We start from the raw sequence: 23,798 nt of genomic DNA, 5'->3' as shown, positions 1-23,798 counted from the left end.
AGGGGGAGGTAAGAGGGAGAGAGGGGAGGGGGAGAGAGAGGGAGAGAGGGAGAGAGGGAGGTGAGAGGGAGAAGGGGAGAGGAAGAGAGGGGAAGGGGGAGAGGGAGAGGAGAGGGAGAGCAAAAGGCAGAAATGAAAAGAAAGTGATAATCATGGCATACAGAAATCTGTCAGTTACTACAAATTGAATGTAATCAAGCAAAATAAATGACTAACAATGATAATATTTGGTCAGGGACCTTTTATCTAGGCATAGGAAAAATAGGTACTCATTCTCATTGAGGGAACAGGACAAAGCCAGAAAAAGACTGGAGTATAAGATTTAGAAGTCCTTAATTTACAGGCAAATGTCTACATATGAATGAAATTCCCTGCACAGATAGGGAGAAGGGAAATGGCTGAGGTATGAACTCTAAGCGCATGCCGATCTGATAGACAGACAGACAGATGCAACGCAGGTCTCACCTCTAACTTGTTTACAGATGATGAGAAGCAGCTGATGGATGTGGAGCCAATCCATTCTGACATGTTGTTGGAAACATACAAAAGGAAGATTGCTGATGAGGGAAGGCTGTTCCTGGCTGAATTTCAGGTATGAGTCGTCCTTGACAGAGGGTAAGAAAGTCCACATAGTCTTCAAGATGATTCCGTGCTGCATATATATGCATAACCATTTGCCTTAATAATTTATCCACTGGGCACAGAAATATAATATAGTCATACATTACTGCAATACTTGTAGGTGAGGGATTCAGAGAGGGTGGCCAGGCCACTCATAATAGGCAGTTGGGAGGGTTTATAGCATAATGCTCTGGTGCATTTTATCTGAGTGTGAAGTCCTGTCGCAAACAGACTTGGCTCCTTTTGTCCTTGAGTTCTCGATGAATACCTAATTATCAGTCACTAAGTTATTTTATATTTTCCATTTAACATTAAATTTATTTTGAAATTAAATTAAGTTTAATTGTTCTATTATTAATTTCTTTAAAAATACGGGTTTTCCCCAGAATTCATAATAAAGTTAATTCCAAATGTACCATGTTTGTCAGTATAAAGGATATATTATGTTACCCCATTTACCCCCAGTGATAACTGATAATGGATAAAACTCTGTTTTCCCTCCCTCCCTCCCTCCCTCCCTCCCTTCCTTCCTTCCTTCCTTCCTTCTTTCCGTTTTCTGCCTCGCTGCCTCCTTTCTTTTCCTCCCTTCTTCCCTCCCTCATGCTATCCCACCTCCTTCTTTTGGGAATCCTCTGTAACCCAAAGAATATTTGTATCTTTCAGAGCATTCCACGGGTATTCAGCAAGTTTCCTATCAAAGATGCCCGAAAGCCCCACAATCAGAATAAAAACCGTTATGTTGACATTCTTCCCTGTGAGTGGACTTTGGAACTGAGTTTCTGTGTTTTGACACCGTATGGCTACTCTTTAGTTTAGTATTAATTTCTTTTTCTTTAATCAGATGATTATAACCGTGTGGAACTCTCTGAAATAAATGGAGATGCAGGGTCCACCTACATAAATGCCAGCTACATTGATGTAAGTAAATGTGCTAGGCTTCCTTTTGGCTTCGTTTGACTGTCAGAAATGTTTGTTTTCTTTACATCTATGTGTTTTACTTAGTTCCTCAACTGGTTTTGCAAGAATTTAAAGAAGTTATTATAAATATTTTAAGTTAAGCCCATGGCATCACTGACACCAAAACCAAAATCCATTAACGTTTTCAAAGATTGTTAGATGTATTTTTGCTGGTGCTAGGTGTAAAATAGGGTTTTCTCCTGATGAAAATTAAAATCTCCTCCTCGTTGTGCATGAAAGTATCTCTGCATGGATTTTTCATAAGAACTCTGCATTTGCTGCAGCTGAGCATGCTATGCCCACTAATACATGAGAACTGGAGAACTCGAGTACTTTAGTTATTATGAAACTGTAATGAAATTAGGGAAGGCTTAAACTGAGATGGAGTTTAGGTCTGCCTAAGCCCAAGCATGAGCATGGCAGCAGTTTCTCCATTGGTGTGTTCATCTCTCCCTTGTAGTTATCCAAATTGAAAAGATCTAGACAAAACTTAGTGATGACATTTAAAAATTTGACATCTATAATTCTTAAATAAATGGGCTTCATGTGAGTTCAAGAATTTTACAAGATAGGAAAACACATATAAGTTGAGAACATGTCTTTAGCCAATCTACCCAGTATCTCCTTCTTTCAAGAGAGTGCTCATGTCTGTACATGTTTCTTAACAGGAAAGTAAAATGCCAACCTTCATTAAGACTTTTATTTATAAATGTTATATTCACACCATGATGTAGCCTGCTATTTTCTGAATATGCATATAAAAACATACATACCTTAGATGTGCATATCTGTATACATATAAATCTATACATAGTATAAGTGGTGACTGTATAGCCATCTAAAATATTTACGTACACATAGATCAATCTTTCTATACATAGAACACATATAATAGTACTCCAAACAGAAAGATTACAGATTCTTTCTGTAATGGCCCAGACAGCAAATAGGCTTGACTTTTCAGATTAGAGTTAACCTTTGTCATAAATACTCAAGTCTTGAGTGGCCCAGCATCCCTTGAAGGTATGTATATTGGCTAGTCACAAAAGACTTTAGGTATGAAGTTAGATCTTGCTAGATTTGCTCTCAGGCTTATCTATTTCTTTCTTGTTCATGTTACAAAATACATGAAAAGGACAATTTAGGGAAGGGTAGGTTTCTTCTGACTCACGGTTTGAAGTACACTGTATGACTATGAGGAAGGTGCATCTGCAGTAGTGTGGGTAGCCAATCACATTGCAACTACAGTCGGGAAGCAAAGAGACAAACGCTATGCTAGGGCTCCTGTGTTCTCCTTTCATTCAGTGAAGGACTTCTATCAAAGCAAATGACCAGTGTTACCTACAATCAGGGTAGGTCCTAACTCATTTAAGCTTCTCTGGATACTCCCCTACAGACATGTGCAGAAGTTTGTCTCTAAGGTGATCTTAAATATTATCAAATTGGCAATCAAAATTAAACAGGGTAAAGGGAGCTTGAAAGATGGCTCAGCAGGTAAGAGAACTGCCTGCTTTTGCAGAGGATCTAGGCTTGGTTCCCACCACCCATACCAGGAAGCTTACAAACACCTGTAACTTCAGTTACAAGCATTTGCACATATGTTGTGCGTGTATACACACACATACACACACACACACACACACACACACACACACACACACACTTGAAAAACACAAAACTTCAAAAAGATTAAGCTCACAAGGTATAATTTGTTCTCCAGACCCAACAAATTTTTGCATCTTTTTAAGTCTGCTTCATACATTTCTACTGCTACAAAGAAAGATGCAATGTGCCATCTTGACTCATATTATTACAGTGTGGGTTTTAATTTAATTTATCTATAGAATAAATTTCTAAAAGAGGAATTTCAGGTCCAAGAAATCCACATAATTATGTTTTTTTTTTAAGATTTCTACATGGCAGCAGCCCTAATTTACAATCCATCTGCAACATATGAATGTGTTTGTTCATATTTTTTTTTAAAAAAATGTACTATTGAAAACTAACATAATTATCTTGTATGTGATAAAGTGTGTTTTATGGTATGGTATTTGCTGATTTCTCTGTAATTCTCAAACCTTTTTACAAAGGATGGCAGTTGAAGTTGAGGCCTTTTATTATTATTTTGTTTTGCTTACATGAATGTGTAAAATTTTATTACAGTATAAAGTCAAATTTCAATTTATCATAATTTATATTATGATATATTATACATATCATAATTTATAGATATTTGTTTCTGAGATCTGGAATAAAAAATGATCACAAACTAGTACCATGAAAATAACATAAATCTCCTCTCTGAGTTCTTGAGTTTAGAAATCTCAAAGCATGCTCTCAATATAATCATGCTCACTAGAGGTCTTATGGAAAAATTCCTATTTGTACTTTCTGGCTTTTGGACGCTTTTAGCTCTCCTTGATTTTGCTGGATAATGTCTGGCTCTCTCTACTCTCTGCCTCCACCTTGTGGCCTTCTTCCCTCTTACAGCCCCTGTAATTTCATGTCCACCCCCTGTCACTTAAATGGACCCTGGTCATTGTCCTTGAGATATCCTGTTAACTCTCAGATCCACAAAGACATTTCATTTAAAGGAACAGTCTGCAGTTGCAGCTAAGTAGAAAACTTGAAGACAAGAATTTAATCAACTGCACAGCCTATTCAAAAGCATAAACTAATTTGGAAATACTTTCTTGTTGAACCACTCATGAAACATATACCTTTGTAATCGCTGTGTTTATCATTAATAAATTTACTTTGTAAGATATCTTATGGGTTTCCAGAGCCAAATTACTCACATAAATAGTTATGACTCTTTGTTAACAATACTACAATCTACTAAGTGCATTTGTTGTTTCTCGATCATCATTTTTAATGATTTCCATATATTAGTTAAATAACACCCACAACTCACTGTGAAATAGTCCCAGTTTCTCTAGGAGAACCAGAATTGGCACTCTATCCTTGGTAGTCTCTGAAGATAACAATCTAAACCTGCCTCTCATCAAATATTTTTGATATCTAACACTTTTTATATTATTTTAAAAATGCATATTCCCGTTTAATTTTTTCATTAATGTATTCATTTTACATATAAACAACAGACCCCCTCCTCCCCATTCACCCCTCATACAGACCATTCCCCCATACTCCTTTCCCCTTCTCCTCAGAGAAGGGGGAGGCCCATCTGGGTACCAACTTACTTTAGCACATCAAGTCACAGGACAAAGAACATCCTCTCCCACTGAGACCAGATAAAGCAGTGCAGTTAAGGGAATAGGACCCATGGGGCAGGCAACAGAAATAGGGACAGCCCCCACTCCAGTTGTTGGAGGACCAGCATGAAGACCAAGCTGCATATCTGTTACATATTAATGAGGGGTGTGGGTCTAGCCTATGCATAATTTTTGGTTGGTATTTTAGTCTCTGGAAGACCTTAAGGAATCCAACTGAGTTAAAGATGAATCTACATGTGCCAATGACTTCCATAATATAAACTCCTATTTCCATTTTACATGTTATCTGCAAAGCTTGTTTCCAGAACAAAGCAACACTTTCAGATGTGCAGAATAGTCCCCCGAAATACCATAATAAACTGTTCCTAATTTTCACCTCCATTCGAACTGATTTGGGCAAGTGTCCTCTGCAGGACAGACAATTAGTGGTGAACAAGTTTTGTCTTAAAGTACATGAGTTCATTTTCCAAATGTCTCGTCCTTCAAAAATTAGCAGTCCTAGAGATTTTTTTTCAGGACTTAGGTAGACTCTAGAAATAAATAGCTATACATTCTGTTCATTTAGGTTTGATAATTATGGGGTCAAGTTATAATTCTATTTCTCCAACTGAGCTCCAATGCCCTGGAAAGCAGATCTCCTCAGCTCCTAGACAGGTAGTAACTCAGCAGGTATTAGATGAATAGATATATGCACACGACTGAAACTATCATGAAACTTACAAAAATGAACTAAAGGTTCATATAACTGATATGCAAAGTTTCAATCAATGGCAAAGCTAGCACATCCTGTGGAATTTTCCCATTAATAAAGTAAATTTATGCTATTTGAGAGAGTCTTGCAAGGAATTAGCATATTTCATATGCCTCTGTATTGCTTCTTTATCTTAACCAGTGAAGCAGAGAAAACAGTCATTACAGATAATGAATGTTTTTATTTTCATATCTGGAATGGCATAAAAGGACTCTAGGGAATCCACAGTGTGTTCCAGCAATAGTTAATATGTGGAAATGTAGGTGTGCTCCCAAAGGGATTTAGTGCAAGAAATTGAGTAGAACTCTAAAAAGGAACCCCCATGGCTGGTGAAAAGGTCTGGATAGTAGGTGATTCTGTGGGGTAGGGGGTTTATAAGAAAGGAAAGGATGAATTTGTCTTGTTAATTGCTGCACCATCTCAGATGAGACAAAGTATAATTATAAAAGCTGTTTGGAGTACTTCATGGCAAAAATATATTCAGGTCATGAATACTGTTTGGAAATGGTAGCTAACCTGTTCAGCACCATTAAATGTCTTGTTGCACATTAATCCTCCCCCTGCAACGACCTGAAAATGGCCATGTGTTTACAACCATGGCAGAGCTATATCAGCTTCTGATTCACAGTATTTTGTGTTAATGATTAAGTGTTCCATAAATGAGTGTTCTCTTTGTGTGTTTTGATCAGGGCTTCAAGGAACCCAGGAAATACATTGCTGCACAAGGTAATTCATTTTACATCTTGCAGTTTCTCCTAGAAACTTGTTTTATAGCACTTCTGAGGATTGGATAACTTGTACTTAACTCCTAGGGCCCCGGGATGAGACAGTTGATGACTTCTGGAGGATGATCTGGGAGCAAAAGGCCACAGTTATTGTCATGGTCACACGATGTGAAGAAGGAAACAGGGTAAGAACCCAGAAGGCTGGAAGTTGGGGGTGGGAAAAAGAAATGCTGAGCTGCATTTGGTATAATTTATGCAGACGATTTTCTGCTTTGACCTTGCTAACAGTTTATTTCATGTGTATTGGAAACACACACACACACACATATATATATATATATATATATATATACACACATACATACATATGCATATATATGCATAAATGTATGTATATATGTGTATATGTATACATGTATATATGTGTATATGTATACATATATGTGTGTGTGTATATATATATATATATATATATACACACAAAGTGTGTGTGTGTGTGTGTGTGTGTAACTTTTAAGTGAACTGATTTTGAAGCTCATATTTGATATTGTTGTAAATTTCAGACATTGTTATGTGACAACTTCACAAGTATTTATGAATGGCCACAGCAAAAACTGATGTTGCATAGACAGTGGACACTCAAGTAATTCAATGTTGGAAGAAATAAAAAGCCTATAAGTTCTTGAGCCTGGAAGTAACCACTTGCTAGCATGTCACTTGTGATAATCCTTTTTGCAGTCTTCTTGTGACAGCTGGCAAAGGCTGGGCAGATAATCCTTCTGTTACTTAATTAAGAGAAACCATTCAGAAACATTAATGAGAAATAAAACACATTTCAGCTCAAGGTGCACGTGTTATTTAAAAAGTGTGCAAGTGTTTGGGGGAATATCAGTTGAATACATTTTTGGTTATTGGTGTTTTGGGAGTAAGCTGGAACTGTATTACAATAGACTAGAGTCATTAATGATTCTTTTAAACTGTAGAACAAGTGCGCAGAATACTGGCCAAGCATGGAGGAAGGCACTCGGGCTTTCAAAGATATTGTTGTGACAATCAATGACCACAAACGATGTCCTGATTACATCATTCAGAAGCTGAACATTGCACATGTAAGTTTGTCTCATTCTGTAACTTTGGGCTTGGTATGGCTTTTTCTAAGAGTGCAGCTAAGGAATGTAAAATGTGAGGAACTAAAACACATCTGGGAAAAATTATTTTTAATGATCTTCAGGAGAAAGAGCCAGGTGAAAACAACCATGAAAGCTAACAGGATCAAATTTTAATTGCTGATTGAGGCATTGTTTGTCTGCACCAATCACACTCTTCCACTGGTCCTTTGAAGTAGTAACAAACAGGTCCCCAAGATGTGCTTTGTCAGGGACAAGGTTGTTAAGTGGAAAAACAAACAATCATGGTTCTGAGTAGTCTCTCTGAATAATGGGAAGCATATTTTAGAATATGGCACATTGTATGAGCATAGTAAAACATACTAAGTTATAACTATACAAGGGAGAGAGAGAGGGAGGGGGGAAGAGCAAAGGAGGGAGTGAGGGAAAATATTTCGTTCAGCAAAGGAAGAGGTCAACATGGTAAGACTTGAAATAGAGGTCATCTCTTATTATGCAATTCAATTTTCTGGAAAATTCTAGATATAGGAGCCTATGAATACAGAACATAAATCAGCAGTTGCCTTAGGCTCAGAGTGTCGGAATATGGAGTGAGATGAGCTCAGACTTTCACTTTGTAGTGCCAAAATGTTTTTCCATTACATAGTGATGAGGTACTACTCTGGAGTCTTTAATTCACCGTGTATACCCTAGTAATGCAATTGAAATTTCCACACTTTATCTGAGTTAAACATTTCTTTGAATCCTATTTTTGGAGGCTTTCGGTAACCTGAACTTTATTAGTACTCATTTTCCCCAGGAAAACAAATCAAATCAAATCAAATCAAAACAAAACAAAACAAAACGCCATATTTGCTGGGTATTTCTCCTAAAGCCCTCTTTGCTCTGATGCCATCCCTCCCTGCTCTGCTTTTGGGGATGAACAATCCTGTCTAAAGCCAATAGAAAAATGCATGCTGGGCAAGGGATGCTATTGCATGTATATGGGAGCTGTACAGAGGCTGATGCTTATCTACTCACTGTGATTATTCTGAGCTATCTGTTCTAATGAATTTATATGTTGTCTATTTGAAAGCTAAAAAGAAAATATTATCTTATTAGTTATATTTTGAAAAGTGGTAATTCTCTGGGTGAGAATCTATAAAACAGAACACAAACTAAATAATTAATTATACTTCTCCATGTGGGAAATAGTCCTGCTTGCTGGGACACCAAGTAGATAAACTCTAAAGAGCTATGTGGATGGAATTTACTTAGTGTACAAACCTCCATCTATTATGGCTCTCAGTGCCTTAGGGTTTTTTTATTTTTGTTTTGTTTTTTGTTTTTTAAACTTTGACTTCATAGCACAGAAGGTCCAAGGAGTCTCTACTTTATTAACTCTTTCTTTATCTGCCCATTACTGGTTTACTGGTCAGTGCATGTGATTTTTAGTCTGACTTCTCATGAACTGTTAGTAGTGGGATAGGAAATTCAGTTCTGGAAAAGCAAGGTAGAGAGGGTCTGAGGCAAAGGTTTGGAGATCCTTACACAAGGAACCTATTGTACAGGTCTTCTTTTTTATCTATCTGCCTCACTGAGTTTGTTTTGAAAGAAACTTTCTCAAAGAATGCCTTCTCTCTTGAGTAGAAAAAAGAAAAAGCAACTGGAAGAGAAGTGACTCATATCCAATTCACCAGCTGGCCAGACCATGGGGTTCCTGAAGACCCTCACCTGCTCCTCAAACTTCGACGGAGAGTTAATGCTTTTAGCAACTTCTTCAGTGGTCCCATTGTGGTGCACTGCAGGTAAAGACTCTGTAGGGCAAGTAGGCCCGTCAGTGTGTCCAACCCTTTGGTTGGGCAGTTAGGGACATCTTTACTAGCTAGTGCTATTTTGTAAACAATCTGCTAAGATGAACTTATATTTATTTCTCAAATAGTTGTCTTATAAATTGACATTTTATAATTGCATACATTTCTGGGGGCATAAACTGACATGTTTTGTCAATTAAATAGCAAGGTCCTGAAAGTAAATATGTAATTCTTAAGATAAAATTGTACTATTGCTTCTTCTTGATGGCTGTTTCACTTCTCCCTTGTGAACATGACTCACACATTTCTTCTGTTGTTTTTTTTTAATGCAGGTGTAGGTGTGTGTGTGTGTGTGTGTGTGTGTGTGTGTTATCTGTGCCTTTGTGGTAGCAGCTTGTGTTTATCGAGCTTTATGAATTCAATTCTTTCCTTCCACCTTTAAGTAGAATTCAGGGATCAAGTTCATGTCAACAGTCTTACCATTCAGGTTCCTTCACCCACTGAGACATCTGGTATACCTCACACCTTACTTTTCTGTTTGTTCCCTCAGTGCTGGTGTTGGACGTACAGGCACATACATTGGAATTGATGCCATGCTGGAAGGCCTGGAAGCAGAGGGCAAAGTGGATGTCTATGGTTATGTTGTCAAGCTAAGGCGACAGAGGTGTCTGATGGTGCAAGTGGAGGTACAGTCTTAGTTTATGTGAATAGGATCCCTGTCGTTTGGGTATTTAAATCTTCTGGGGCAGTAGTGAGGAGATTAAAAGAAATGAGTATTATTTACAGATTCAAATAGTGAAAGAAGATGATGTTTTAATTTCTGTAAGCTAAAATGAGCTAATTTTCGTCAGAAGCACCTTGAACTTGCAGAAGTATATAAGTGGAAGCAAGGTGAACTTAATATAGTTTCTAAACAATTAAGTCATTTGCATGATTGAGCCTGAAGAGAAAGAACACAGCATTGGCAAATTTTCATAACACTGAGCAGACAGGATAAAACAGAAGATGGGAGTATCTTATGTTTTCTTTATCTTTCCAGACATGGTCAGTCCCTGTCAGCAGTCCATATGGCCTTAAATTTGCAGCAGAAATCCTGCCCTAGCCTCTAAAGTGCTAGACTAACACCACAGCTGCAAGAACCTGGCTCTTTGGACTAGAGCTCAGAAGTTCAAATAAAGGCCCCAAATTACTCATTTTATGCATTGTTGGATTTCTTTTAATCTTTCAATGCTTCAGATAAACCACCCATAAAATGTAATTAGTGCTGAGATAAAGTCACTATTTGTCTCATATAACAACAACAACAAATGGTTAAAAGGAAAGTATAAGTTGAAGCACTTAGGCATCTTTGGGGCATGTGCTGTGTGTGGCATTTGGTAATTGGATGAAATAGTTATTATAGAAAATGTCTGCTTGGCAACACTACATGTTTGTCTGTGCAAATGGCCATAACCAGAAACAGGTGCAGGAATGATCCCTGGATTTTAATAGTTAGAATAACAAAATATTGGAAATGCTCTAAATACCTATCAGTGGGAAGTAAAAAATCACAACAAATTACTTCTGATGTTGAAGAGAACAATCTAGTGTGTGCCTGTCTATGTGGTCTGATGCAGACATAACCCACAGGGGAATCAATATCAGTAACATGCATGTACTTTTGTGTCTGTAGAGAACCAGTCATGAGTGCAGATCTTGTCAAAATAAAATGATACTCAGAAAATAATCAGAATCAAAAGATATGCCAAACTGGATATGGCAGTTTAAAAGGCTTATCAAAAATATATCTTTTCCTGAAAAAGAAAAAAAAAAAAAAACAGACTCAAATGAGCTAACAAAAACATTTGGAGTTGCTGACTTTCAGATTAGCATATTAGATCTTAGTTTTCTCCATTAGAAAAAGATGCCATAAAATCTTTGAATAATATATATTTGTTTCATAGGATATTTACCTGTTTTTTTATTATAGCTTTAGGTAATAATTAATAATAATTAATTTAAATTAATGGATACTCTCTTTGAAAAGCCACTTCTTTGTCTGGGATTATAGTCTAAAATGCAATTTGTTTATAGTCAAGAAAGTTGTGACTCAATTTCCAGAATATTTATGAGTTACAGTTATCAATATTCTTTTATTACAAGCTTTCCAATGTGAAAAAATGAATGTATGCATATTTTAGTTAAGTGTGACATATAGGGCTGTGCAGTACATTTTAGTTATGTGTGTTGTTTGATTTTTGCAGGCACAGTACATCCTGATTCATCAAGCTTTAGTGGAATACAATCAGTTTGGAGAAACAGAAGTGAACTTGTCTGAGTTACATTCATGCCTACAGAACATGAAGAAGAGAGATCCACCCAGTGACCCCTCTCCTCTGGAGGCTGAATACCAGGTAGCAATGGTCACAGCAATCTCAATTGGGATAAGTAATTTTGAGGAATATAGATTATTTTTCAGTCCTTGCCAGTACTTGGCTACAAAGCAGTAGAATGGAGATGAGGAAGCTAAAACTCCACAAGTTTTAAAAAAAAGTCTATATTTATACAATTATATAAGAAGTTTGCTTAAATCTTGAGGTCGAAGTTTATAACTAATACTCTTGCGTCACTAAGCTTGTATGAAAAGTGTCAAAATAATCACAATAGCCACAGAGTGGTCTGCCACAGGAAATGTAACATCTCATCTTTAAATACTGCATCTAGTTTTGGTTTCAGATGAAATAATTAGAAGGATTTATGCCTGACTATGAAGTTGACCTGACTGGAGTTGGTAGACAGACATAAAGCATAAGTATTTGTGTTTCCACCTCTTTATTAAGTGATTATTCTGAAAGCCAATTGAGAATGAATTTTTCTGAGATTTCAGTGTATTGATACAGCCATCCTCAGACAACTTCATTGTCAAAGTGGTGTGGATTTTCCCCTTCCATCTCTAATTTCCAGCTTTCTGAGACTTTCAGTTTCATAAGAGATGGGATGTGCTTGTCTTTTATCAGATGTAGGCCATTTGACTGCTTATGGTAAAAGTGGGGCTGAGCTTGGAGGATAGCAGGCAGCATCTAATGATTCTGAGTATCACCATCTTCCAAAGACTTGACCTATAATGAATAACTAGTATGTAGAGAAAAAGATTGAATGTCAGGCAGCTTTAGCATTATTTTATTACCCTTGACCTGTTGGACTGACCATAAGCTCACTAAGTCACATAGGAATATTTACTGTTTAGTGGTGCTGCTATATTTAAGGTAAATCTTTGTATGTATAGTCACTGAAAGAAAGGACTTATTTTTTTCAACTGAGTAGACATGATTAAATTTCTTATGGGTGCCAAGGACATTTGTAGGCACAAGAGTCAAAGTGCTTTGCAAGTGGACAAGAAAGAGGTCTGAAAGAGTGTCATCCAGCACTCACCAGTTAAAACATGCAGAGACTGGAGACATTCCTCCACCCAAGCAGACAGAAAGAGAATGAAGGTAGAGAGGCAGAGTGGATGGTGAATGTGGTGATGGGATGTCAGAAAAAGTGGAAGTAGCTATCTTTCCTTTAGTAATAATATATTAAAATGTTTACTTGACACATAACTGTACATATTTGTGGGGAATAGTAAGTTGATCCAAAACATGTTTATTACACATGCTAATCAAATCAAAGTAACTGTCAATTGCCTTTAATTTATAGAGGAGTTGTGAAGCAAAGTCATAAGTGGAGAACTGAGAAAACCTGGGCAACAAAGGCAACATAAATCTTAGTGCTCATGGAGGAAGACAGAGTAGGAAATAGTTAACTGAAAGTTAATAGGATGGTCAAAAGTTATTCCATGATCATTTGGTGTTTATGGCTATGAATTGAAAGAACATCATTTGGTGGTTTTGACTGAGATCTCTGGGCCTAAAAGTTGTATAAACCTATGTAGGTCTGAAAAGTGGTTATGTGGGAGAAGAACAGCAAAGGAATTGAGGATCTTTGCAAGTGAATGTTTGTAGCAGTGGATGATGATATATGAAAGGGTTACATAGAAATCAAGAAAGAAAACCATAAGAACAGTATGCTGGAGACTTATGAAAACACAAAGTTCTAGGAAAAAGTTACTAGAATAGATGACTAGGAAGAAAGGTAATTTTCAGTTACATAGATGATTCAAGTCATTAGTTTAGACATGATGTCATGTTTGTAATAAAACAGACAAAGGTGGAATGGTGAGACTGGATAGGTGAGGAGTACAAAGAGTGAACAGAGGAGGCAAGAAAGTTATCAAGCTATAGCAAGACTGCATAGATTATGTCATCATTGTTGGCCTAACTGAGGAGATGAGCATCTTGTGGGAAAATGCCCATTACTACCAAGGCCTCAAAATAATGAGATCAGGTGATCCTGAAATTGGTAGCTGATGCCTCTGAGTGAATGACACTGAATAATGAGCACTATAATAAGAGAGAAAAAAATTAAATCCATTGGGTTTTGTAAATAAGAAATTGGTATAAATTACTTGCAAGTTGAAGGCAGAATAAAGACAAAATGTAATTTTTATTCAAACTATGAGTCTAAGAAATGTAAGCCTGACAATGACTCAGCTTCTTGATGGTATCAAGTGATATCTACTTGGTATAAAGGGAATGGAAAGAGATTGCTGGGAGAAGAGGATCAGGATGTAGTGTTTGCTGAGGAGACAATGGACACCAGAAAGTTGATAGAAAGGTATTTGCTGAAATACCACAGTGCTGATATAGCTTTTTCTGTGTATAAAAGACAAGACTTCAAGAGGACACCCAAAGCACCACCAAAGTCACAATTCCATCAGAGTTCAATTTGAGCAACCAGGAAGTTTACTGGTCTTACTTGCAGAATACAGATAAAGGAATGTTTACAATAGTAAAGACATCTCATATCAGATGGATCAATGCAAACCTCTACACCATCATAGATAGTGACCTCAGGAAAGCTGAGTCCTCTTCCAGCTAATCTTCCATTTCTTATACACCCCAGCATATTCAAGGCCACGTGCAGTTGGCATGGGACCCTACTCTCAATTATTCTACTAGGAGGTGTCAGTAGCCTTGGTACCATGGACCTAGTTATTACTGTCCTGGCCTGTACATTGGTGACCTCTCTGAGAGGTTTAGATTTGGGCATTTGAAAGACGCAAGGATTGAAGAGTAAATAATTCTCCATATTACACTGGTGGAAGGAAATCCACCAGTTCCACTTAGAATATTAGGTTATTTCTACTTGAGGACAGTGTTTGGGTGGTTTCTCACATATTGTGGTGTTTTCCAAGGTAGCTGGGTTTCTGTAAATTACATTTTTCATTGCTGTGACCAAGTATCAATAAAAAGACCATTTAGAGTTGAGAAAGATCAAGAGGGAGTGAAGGAGGAGAGGTTTACCTTGGCTCATGGCTTGATGGTTTAGTCCATTGTGGAGGAGAAAGCACAGTGGAAGAGAATGTTCTCAGACTTGGATCACAGACCATCCATCTCACCAGAATTAGGCCATACTCCTCTCCCTGTAGACTGTTCTCTAGAAATAACTGATAGCCTCTGCTGTGGGAAATCAGTCTTGGGTTTTAAGGGTAAAGAAATCAAGCACAGTCCATATCCATATCATTAGCAGTGTTCACCAGTGCCTGCCTCCTTAGCACACAGACTAAGTCAGACTGAAAAGCTAGTATAGAACTTCCTTCCATATTGGGAAACCTGTAAAAGTAAGAAGTGTCCTTTGCTTCTTAGGGAACTGAAGGAGCTGTCTCTGCTTTATGAAACCCAGACATATTAGATAGTATGCCTAGCTCTCCCATTGCTGGCCTTTTCTAGGTTCAAAGCCAAGGCTCTGAAGCCCCATCATGCTGTCTGCAGTATGATGTTATATTATGTGAATTGCTCCCCCACTTTAAGACCCCAAATCATTGCACTGCTTGCCACGGCCTCCTCCATCTCTCTCCTAATAAAGCATATTCTGCGGGGTAATTTTGTGTCAACTTCTTCCCCAAACGATTCTGCTGGTCTTCTTTATGTTTGTGGCATCGGGAGCATGCGGCTGCTATACATTTCCTTGGCAAACGGCCTATACTTATGTCATCTTCACTCTACTGAGGTTTCCACTGCATCTCAAGTTTCACCATCATAGCTTCACACTCAGACCACTGCAGAGTTCCCTGCAGGGCATCTAACCATGCTACACATTGACTGGGCTCAGCAGCAGTTTGGAACTTTACTGTAAAATTCTGTAACATCCACATCCTTGTGGACACCTAGAAAGTCAGCATCAAGTGAATAATGCCTGGTCTCTTTGCTGGCTGGAGATGTAGACGGAACTTCTTGGATCACAGCTCTGGTTGCATCTCTGTGTCTTCATGGCTGAGATTTAGAAAACATTTCCCTATAAAGCCATGTTGATGTTCAATGCTATTAAGGTTTTCTTTGTTCATGCTTTCTCTTTTCAAATGACAGTTTTTCATATAAGTTTGAATTGCTATACTTTTGCTCTGTCTCTCAACAGATGTAGTCACTTCCTTTGAATACCATTTTGTTGACCAAGACCTGGTCTCTTAAAATAATTTGCCATTCCAGGGTGGTTAATAATGAAAGTCTATTTTGTTGTTGCACCTAATGAAGGAAAAAGCTATGCAAACTTGTTGTCAAGTATCTCTTAACTAAGAAACAAACTCTATCAGGTACAAATGTCATTTTTCAGTCCCAACTCAGCAATTCAAAGCTAACAAAAGTCTGAAATGGAAAGCTTCAGAGACAAATTTAAAATCTGTGGACTCAGTTATCTTTCAGAGACTGAACTAGAAGTTTGACCATACTTGAATGAGTATGTGGGCAACACAAATTGGACTTGGTGTATTTTTTTTTCTTTTTCAGGGGAAGGTGCATGGGTGGGTGGGTGGAAGGGTGGACCTAGAAGGAATAGGATGGGAGTGTGGTCAGGGAGCATTGTATGAAATTGCCAAATAATAAATTTATTATGTTGAGAAAAATAAAAAAAATAAATTTAAAACAAACAATTAAAAAAAATACCTGTCACCCATGGGAAGTTACAGAAATTTTATAGGCATTCATGATATAATGGTTTAAGAGATATCTCAGGCTACAATACTTTAGGAAATATTGGATTTTAAAGGAGGCTTTCTTCTTGGTTTTTCTTAGAGACTTCCTTCATACAGGAGTTGGAGGACACAGCACATTGGAAATCAAGAAGAAAATAAGAAGAAGAACAGGAGTTCTAATGTTGTTCCATGTATGTACTTGACCTTTCTTTCTTGTATCAGATACAGTTAAGCCGTTTTGGGGCTTACCTAATGGAAGACATGGACAATGAAGTGACCCTTAATTGACAGTAGATAAGTTTGTGAGCAGCTGGGTGGGGCATGCCTTTAGTCGCAACACCTTGGAGAAAGAGGCAGGAGGATCTTTGTCAGTTTGAGACCAGCCTGGTCTACAGAGTGAGTTCCGGGACATCCAGGATTACACAGAAAAACTCTGCCTCAAAAGCCAAAGGAAAGATAGAGGAGGAAGAAAGAAAGAAAAAAAATTAATTTGTTTGCTATCTAAAATTTAATTTTAGCAGATTATTTAAATCCCAAGTATTTTCAATTAACTTTAAAAGATGGACAGTATTTAGTGTGTCCACCCCTACCTCAACACAGGCATATTAAAAAATACAAAAAGCAGAAATAAGTTATAAGAAGATGAAATCTGTGAGTTGGGGCAAAGAAAGACTTAATCTTCTTCACTAGTTTTATCTTACCTTTATTAAATGTCAAGGTAATCATGATATAGCAGAGGTTTTAACGGGATTGAGAGCTGGAAAGCTTTGATACATTGTCACTCACTAAACTTACTACATTGGAAATATGAGCAATTATTTTAAGTTTTATCTCTATGTAAGAATACCGATAGGATCACACCTGGTGCTGCTTTGATTGCATCCAGCTGCATCTACCAAAATTAGCATGAGTAAAATATAAGCTAATAAACAAGGAAACCAGATAAATCAAAGCAGTACATGGCTGACCTAGTTAATTTCTGCAAAAGTTTGTTAATACTGTTAAAATATGGCACTGTTAGTAATGTCATTAAGTGCATCATCAGCCAGGTTATTAGTGATTTAAAATATTGAGAAAGAAGGAATGCTTTAGAACTAGATAAAATTTGGATTAAAAGGGAATCATTTTGAAGAATGAACTTAGAAAATTTTAATTTAATGTTAATTGAATAACATTGAAAACAAAAGTCTAAGCTCTGAAGTTAGATCAGTTCATTTAATTCTTAATTTCTTCTTCATTTCTATGTGTCTGTCAGTAGGAAATTTGATTTGATTGCATCTGAGTTTTCAGTTAAGCCCAGGAAAGTGATCATTCCAACATAGTGTTTCTAGATGAGCTCAGTCCTCAGTACTTAGGACTTCTTTGGTAAGACTTGCTGCTGTTTCCTGTTCCATAGATGACTTTAACAGAGTGCCACTTAAGCATGAACTGGAGATGAGCAAAGAGAGTGAGCCTGAATCAGATGAATCTTCAGATGATGACAGTGACTCAGAAGAAACCAGTAAATACATTAATGCGTCCTTTGTGATGGTAGGTACCCACACTCCAAAACCAGGCTCTGACCCTTTTGAGATGACTGCTGTGCTGTTAGGTCTCTCTCTTAGGCAATATTACACTTAGATAAGGAGCTCAATGATAATCGCATATTCATAGGTGCAAAAGTTCCACCAGATAATATTTTAAATGTATCAAACTACCTAAAAGGGTTAAAATTTAATCATTTGATTTAGAACAAGGAAGTGCTATTGCTTGTATTTTATTTTAAACATATTAACATACTAGTTTAAACAACAAAATTACAGTAAGTACAACTATTAGAACGTATTAGTTATTCACACCGGCACAGCTGAATCTACATGACAATACAGTGAAGTCTTTTTCCCTCAGATAACCAGATTAGTTAGATTTTTCTGAGCATCCTAGCACTGATCTTGTTAATCTTGATGGTCACATAACAGCATTTTTAAAAATCTCTCAGATGAATTTATATCATAAAATATTTGGGGAAAAAAACAAAACCAAAACCCCCAAAACTAAAACCAAACCAACCAACTAACCAACCAAACAAAAACCCCAAAAGAATAAATAAGGGATTCAGTAAAGACTTACAAACTCAATTGGATTTATTTATTCTCCAGATCTTCCTGCAACTCATACTTTAGTGAGTATTAGCTTAATTGCATTATTTCAGGAGAAAAACTATAGACACAAGTTAAAATAGATCATTGATAAGAATAACTTTATATGATTACATTAATTCATTTTCACAATTAAAACAATTAATAAAGGAAGGGGGTTTTAGAAAAGTATTTTTGATAGGTAGCATTGTATATTGTAACTGTAATTTCACATCACTAGGTGAGAATGAAATGAATAGACACTGAACTTGTCTTGGGCTTCAGAATCTTAACTTTGTCTATTAATGGCAATGATACCAAATCAATTAATTTTTTTTCTAAAAGTTTAAGAGGCTATTGATCTTTCTTTGATGGTAGCACTAACAAATTCCATCTTTGTGATTTTTTTAGAGTTACTGGAAACCAGAAATGATGATTGCTGCTCAGGGACCACTAAAAGAAACGATCGGTGACTTTTGGCAGATGATATTCCAAAGAAAAGTCAATGTTATTGTGATGTTGACAGAGTTAGTGAATGGAGACCAGGTTTGTGCTTTGAAGAACGCTGCTTTAAAAAAACTCCTGACCATGCAGGGCCATTATCCATTCTTGCATTCCTTGTTTATTGCTACGATCTTCATATTTGATCCCTCTGCTACACAATCCACCTTGTTATTGCCCGAAGATCTTTGCCCGGTTGGTTTCTTTGTCTTATGACATTCTCTTAATTCCTGGGCACATGGTGGGCTGAGGGGGCTACATGATAGAAGATTATACCTTTTACTTTTCTCCTATATTCATGTGTGGAAATACACTTTCCATTCTGGGCAAGTATGTTTACATACAGAGCCTTGGCACCCCACCCGGTATTCTCAATACACAAATATCCTGTGTTCCTAAATGACCCTCCTCCGTGTTTCCTAACTCCATTCTTCTATGAAGACAAAACAGTTTGAAATTTTCAGCTGCATCTTTCTTTCTTCATTCCCATGGGTTATTATTGCCACAAAATTCTATAATTGGTGGTAAACGTAAGACGTACATTTACTTTCTAATTAATCCATGTGACATATGTTTGGTATTTCTCTTAGTACCCTAAGAAACCATTAAAAATTCCCAATGGTAGATCATTTGATAGGATTTTAGTTCTGACATATGGTAAGTGAAATCCTCATAAGCATGCACCATGATCCATTACACTCTCTCTCTTCCCTACCCCTTTCTCTGCTTCTACATCTCTCCCCTACAAATCCCCTCTGCTCAGTCCCCTTTTCTCTCTCTTCTCTGTCTCTGTCTCTCATCTGTCTCCCTCTCAAGCTCCATCTTCAGCTTCCTCCCCCTACCTCTTGTCAGCAATTATAGGATGCTAGTTTGTAGAGACCTCTGGTTCCCTTACTCTCCAGTCTGACCCTTTACTTTCTTGCTGTCTCAATGTAGCTTTTCATAAAGTTGGCCATAAAGATGCTGGGTGAAATCTTGAATCAATGCAAATAGACTCTGTTCTCAAGGACCAGTGGGGGAATAGAAGAGCCCAGGCTGTTGGGAAAGTCATGGCTGATGTCAGCTCATTCTATAGATTTTTGAAGGGGTTGTATGATCAGGGTTTTAAAAGAGAAACAAATTCCAAAGACCTCTTCCAGAGATGATAAAGATACTCTGGATTACTCTGATCATTTCCAGCCACCACGCAGTGAAGTTTTTTCACTGTATTTTATTTATTTATTTATTATTTTTATTTTTAATATTATTTACATTTCAAGTGTTATCCCTTTACCAGGTTTCCCCACCTCCCAGAAACCCCCTGTTCCATCCCCCTCCCCCTGCTTCTATGAGGGTGTTCCTCTACTCACCCACCCACCCCAGCCTCCCCACCCTCGATTTCCCTACACTGGGGCATCTATCCAGCCTTCATAGGACTAAGGACCTCTCTTCCTATCCATGCCTGACAAGGCTGTCCTCTGCTACATATGCGGCTGGAGCAATGTGTACTCCTTGATTGGTGGCTTAGTCCCTGGGAGCTCTGGAGGTCTGGTTGGTTGATATTGTTGTTCTTCCTATGGAGTTTCAAACACCTTCAGCTCCTTTAGTCCTTTCTCTAACTCCTTCATTGAGGATTCCACACTCAGTGCAATGGTTGGCTGTGAGTATCCAACTCTGTAAGGCTCTGGTGGGGCCTCTCAGGAGACAGCTATATCAGGCTCCTTTCAGTAAGCATTTCTTAGCATCCACAATAGTGTCAGAGTTTGGTGACTGTATCTGGGATGCATCTCCAGGTGGGACAGTCCATGGATGGCCTTTCCTTCAGTCTCTGTTGTACATTTTGTTTCCATATTTGCGCCCATGAGTATTTTTCCCCTTTCTAAGAAGGACAGAAGCACCTACACATTCGTCTCCCTTCTTGAGTTTCATGTGGTCTGTGAATTGTATCTTGGGTATTCTGAACTTCTGGGCTAATGTCCACTTATCACTGAGTGCATACCGTGTGTGTTCTTTTGTGACTTGATTACCTCACTCAAGATGACATTTTTTTAGGTCCATCCATTTGCCTAACAATTTCATGAATTCATCACTTTTAATAGCTCAGTAGTACTCCATTGTGTAAATGTACCCCATTTTCTGTATCTATTCCTCTGTGGAGAGACATCTGTGTTCTTCCCAGCTTCTGGCTATTATATATAAGGCTGATATGAACATAGTGGAACATTGTGTCCTTATTACCAGTTGGAACATCTTCTGGGTATATGCCCAGGAGAGGTATTGTTGGATCCTCCTGTAGTACTATGTCCAATTTTCTGAGGAACTGCCAGACTGATTTCCAGAGGGGTTGTAACAGCTTGCAATCCCACCAACAATGGAGGAGTGTTCCTCTTTCTCCATCTCTTCGCCAGCCTTTGCTGTCACCTGAGCTTTTTGGTTTTTTTTGTTTTTTAATCTTAGCAGTTCTAACTGTTGTGAGCTGAAGTTTCAGGGTTGTTTTGATTTGCATTTCCCTGATGACTAAGGATGTTGAACATTTCCTTAGGTGTTTCTCAGCCCTTGGGGTGCCCTCAGTTGAGAATTAATGTTTCAATTATTTTAGAATTCAATATTTTCTATTTAGTACAAAAATAAGAGGTAGGAAGAGAAAAGGGGTTCTGAATACCTCAAAGAACAAAGACAATACCTCGGTAAAACATGGCAAGTCGTGTTATTTTTTTTTATCTAGGAAGTCTGTGCTCAGTACTGGGGCGAAGGAAAGCAGACTTATGGAGACATGGAAGTGGAGGTAAAAGACACACACAGAGCCTCAGCCTACACTCTCCGAACCTTTGAGCTGAGACATTCCAAGGTAGGTAAACACTCAGAAAGCACGTTTGCTTTCAAAATTATGATATAATTATCATGTCATTAATCTGATAGCAAATTAATATAAACTGTTGTGTGTCCTCAAGACCACTGTCTTTATAATGTTTCCGAGAAATGTTATTTGAATGAAAGCATCTGTAAAAACAACCAAAAAGCAGCTATCAAAGTTATGATAGACTGGACCGAAGTTCATTTGAGCTAATGTTCACTTCACCTCGGATTGCAGAGGAAGGAGCCCAGAACTGTGTACCAGTACCAGTGTACCACATGGAAAGGGGAAGAGCTGCCTGCAGAACCCAAAGACCTGGTGTCTATGATTCAGGATCTCAAACAGAAGCTTCCCAAGGCTTCCCCAGAAGGGATGAAGTATCACAAGCATGCATCAATCCTCGTCCACTGCAGGTTAGGAAGCTGATAGGGTGTACTCTAAGGTTAGAAGGCTTTGTCTTCACTTTTATGAAGATGTAGATGGTGTGGTCCAGTGAAAATCTCCATGAAGCCATTCACTCTCATGTTATTTATATGCAGCATGACTATAATAGTAATATAAACAATAAAGGCTATAAAGCCAGGCTTCTAGGCTGGTAGCTGCTTCCTATCATTTGATGGCATCTTTGACTCTGCTTTGCCCAGCATTAGAGCTGCAGTGCTAGATGTGGTAAATGAGTATGTGAAAAGCAGAAATATGTATGAATAGGTTGGCTGGTAGATTCCATTGTGGATAGACTTCTGTGCATTGCATTCACTCTACTGGATATGACACAACCTCATGGCTAAATGGCTTGCATCCAGTAGATATATGTTAAGCTAGTTATTTGTAAGCTTTTTATGAAATTGTGTGTGTGTGTGTGTGTGTGTGTGTGTGTGTGTGTGTGCATGTGTGCAGACCATGTTACACATGAGGAGGTCAGAGAACAGTAGTCAGGACTATATACTTCCTGTCACCTGTGGAATCCAAGAATCAACTCAGGTCACTAGAACTAAGCATAGGCACCCTTATCTGCTGAGCCTGGCCAAGTGCCCTTAACTTGAACATGAGGTAAAATTTCATTGGTTGTCACTTCTGAACTGATTCTCCAAAGTCCTCTCACAAATAATATGGTTTAATGTCATTAGTCCTTGCTGTGGAGACACATGGGGGTCACTCATAGCAGATATTCACATAACCCTCTCAAGACATATTGAAAAAGAGGTGTAATATGAAAAGTTTACAGTAAAGGAACATTAAAATTTATGGCAAATATTTTAAAAATCCTAATATGAGGTGAACACTGTAAATCTGAAGAAATGCTTTTAAAAGCTGTGAAAGTCCTCACTAATATTACCAAAGATAAAGAAACAGTCCCCCATGGGCATACTTTTTCCCCAGGGTTATTTGAACATTTAATTTACATGGAAAAGAAAATCAACAAACAGCAAGTTAGGCTTGAATTTATTGCTTAGGTGTTTTCTCCATGAAGTCATATACAGAGCACTTGCTGATTATGTGAGGTTTAAAAGGAAGCCACGTTGTCGTTTTCACCCTTACTCTTTTCCTCCTGTGGTTGATAAATTATTAGGATGTCCTTGTCTTAGTGAATAACTCTGTCAAGCATCATTTTCACACTAATGTAAAAGGAGAAAACTGTTAAGAAATGGCGATCAAAGCAGAGCAGGGAGTGATGTGGGGCTAATCCTTGGAATCTGTATCCGGACATGTTCTAATCCTTCTATCAAATCAAGCATGGTATATTAATCCTAAGGATTGAGGACCTGAGGACATAAGTAAAGATGCATTTGAAAACACAAAGCAATAAATGAAAGAAACCAAGCTCTTAAAGCTAAATCTATGTCTCACTAAGGCACAGAACCAGAAGTCATAATCATGTATTGGGAAAGCCTGTCCTCAAATGCATTCACAGAAACTAATTTGGCCTTTAAAAAAATGAGAGCAAGGTGCATATAGTAGGCGTGAAATTAAAAAACAAAACAAAAGCATATCCCCCGCCGGGCGTGGTGGCACACGCCTTTAATCCCAGCACTCGGGAGGCAGAGGCAGGCGGATTTCTGAGTTCGAGGCCAGCCTGGTCTACAAAGTG

General features: G+C 37.8%; 1 protein-coding gene across 5 annotated transcripts in view; it reads left to right on the top strand.

Moving 5' to 3' along the window:
- Positions 1-23,798, top strand: part of Ptprc (protein tyrosine phosphatase receptor type C) — a 113,114-nt gene that overhangs the window by 85,824 nt on the left and 3,492 nt on the right. For all 5 annotated transcript variants that reach the window (XM_029476879.1, XM_029476883.1, XM_029476882.1 and 2 more), the window contains 14 exons: positions 483-592; positions 1,285-1,375; positions 1,463-1,539; positions 6,255-6,291; positions 6,378-6,475; positions 7,274-7,399; positions 9,047-9,204; positions 9,761-9,896; positions 11,454-11,603; positions 16,359-16,449; positions 17,655-17,788; positions 18,787-18,921; positions 21,581-21,703; positions 21,947-22,122. In XM_029476879.1, the coding sequence (XP_029332739.1) occupies positions 483-592; positions 1,285-1,375; positions 1,463-1,539; positions 6,255-6,291; positions 6,378-6,475; positions 7,274-7,399; positions 9,047-9,204; positions 9,761-9,896; positions 11,454-11,603; positions 16,359-16,449; positions 17,655-17,788; positions 18,787-18,921; positions 21,581-21,703; positions 21,947-22,122 (1,642 nt within the window). The remainder of the gene's footprint in view (positions 1-482; positions 593-1,284; positions 1,376-1,462; positions 1,540-6,254; positions 6,292-6,377; positions 6,476-7,273; positions 7,400-9,046; positions 9,205-9,760; positions 9,897-11,453; positions 11,604-16,358; positions 16,450-17,654; positions 17,789-18,786; positions 18,922-21,580; positions 21,704-21,946; positions 22,123-23,798) is intronic.

The sequence above is a fragment of the Mus caroli genome, chromosome 1 (genome assembly GCF_900094665.2).
Source record: "Mus caroli chromosome 1, CAROLI_EIJ_v1.1, whole genome shotgun sequence".
Taxonomy (NCBI): Eukaryota; Metazoa; Chordata; class Mammalia; order Rodentia; family Muridae; genus Mus; species Mus caroli.
This window is presented reverse-complemented; position numbering and strand designations above follow the sequence as displayed.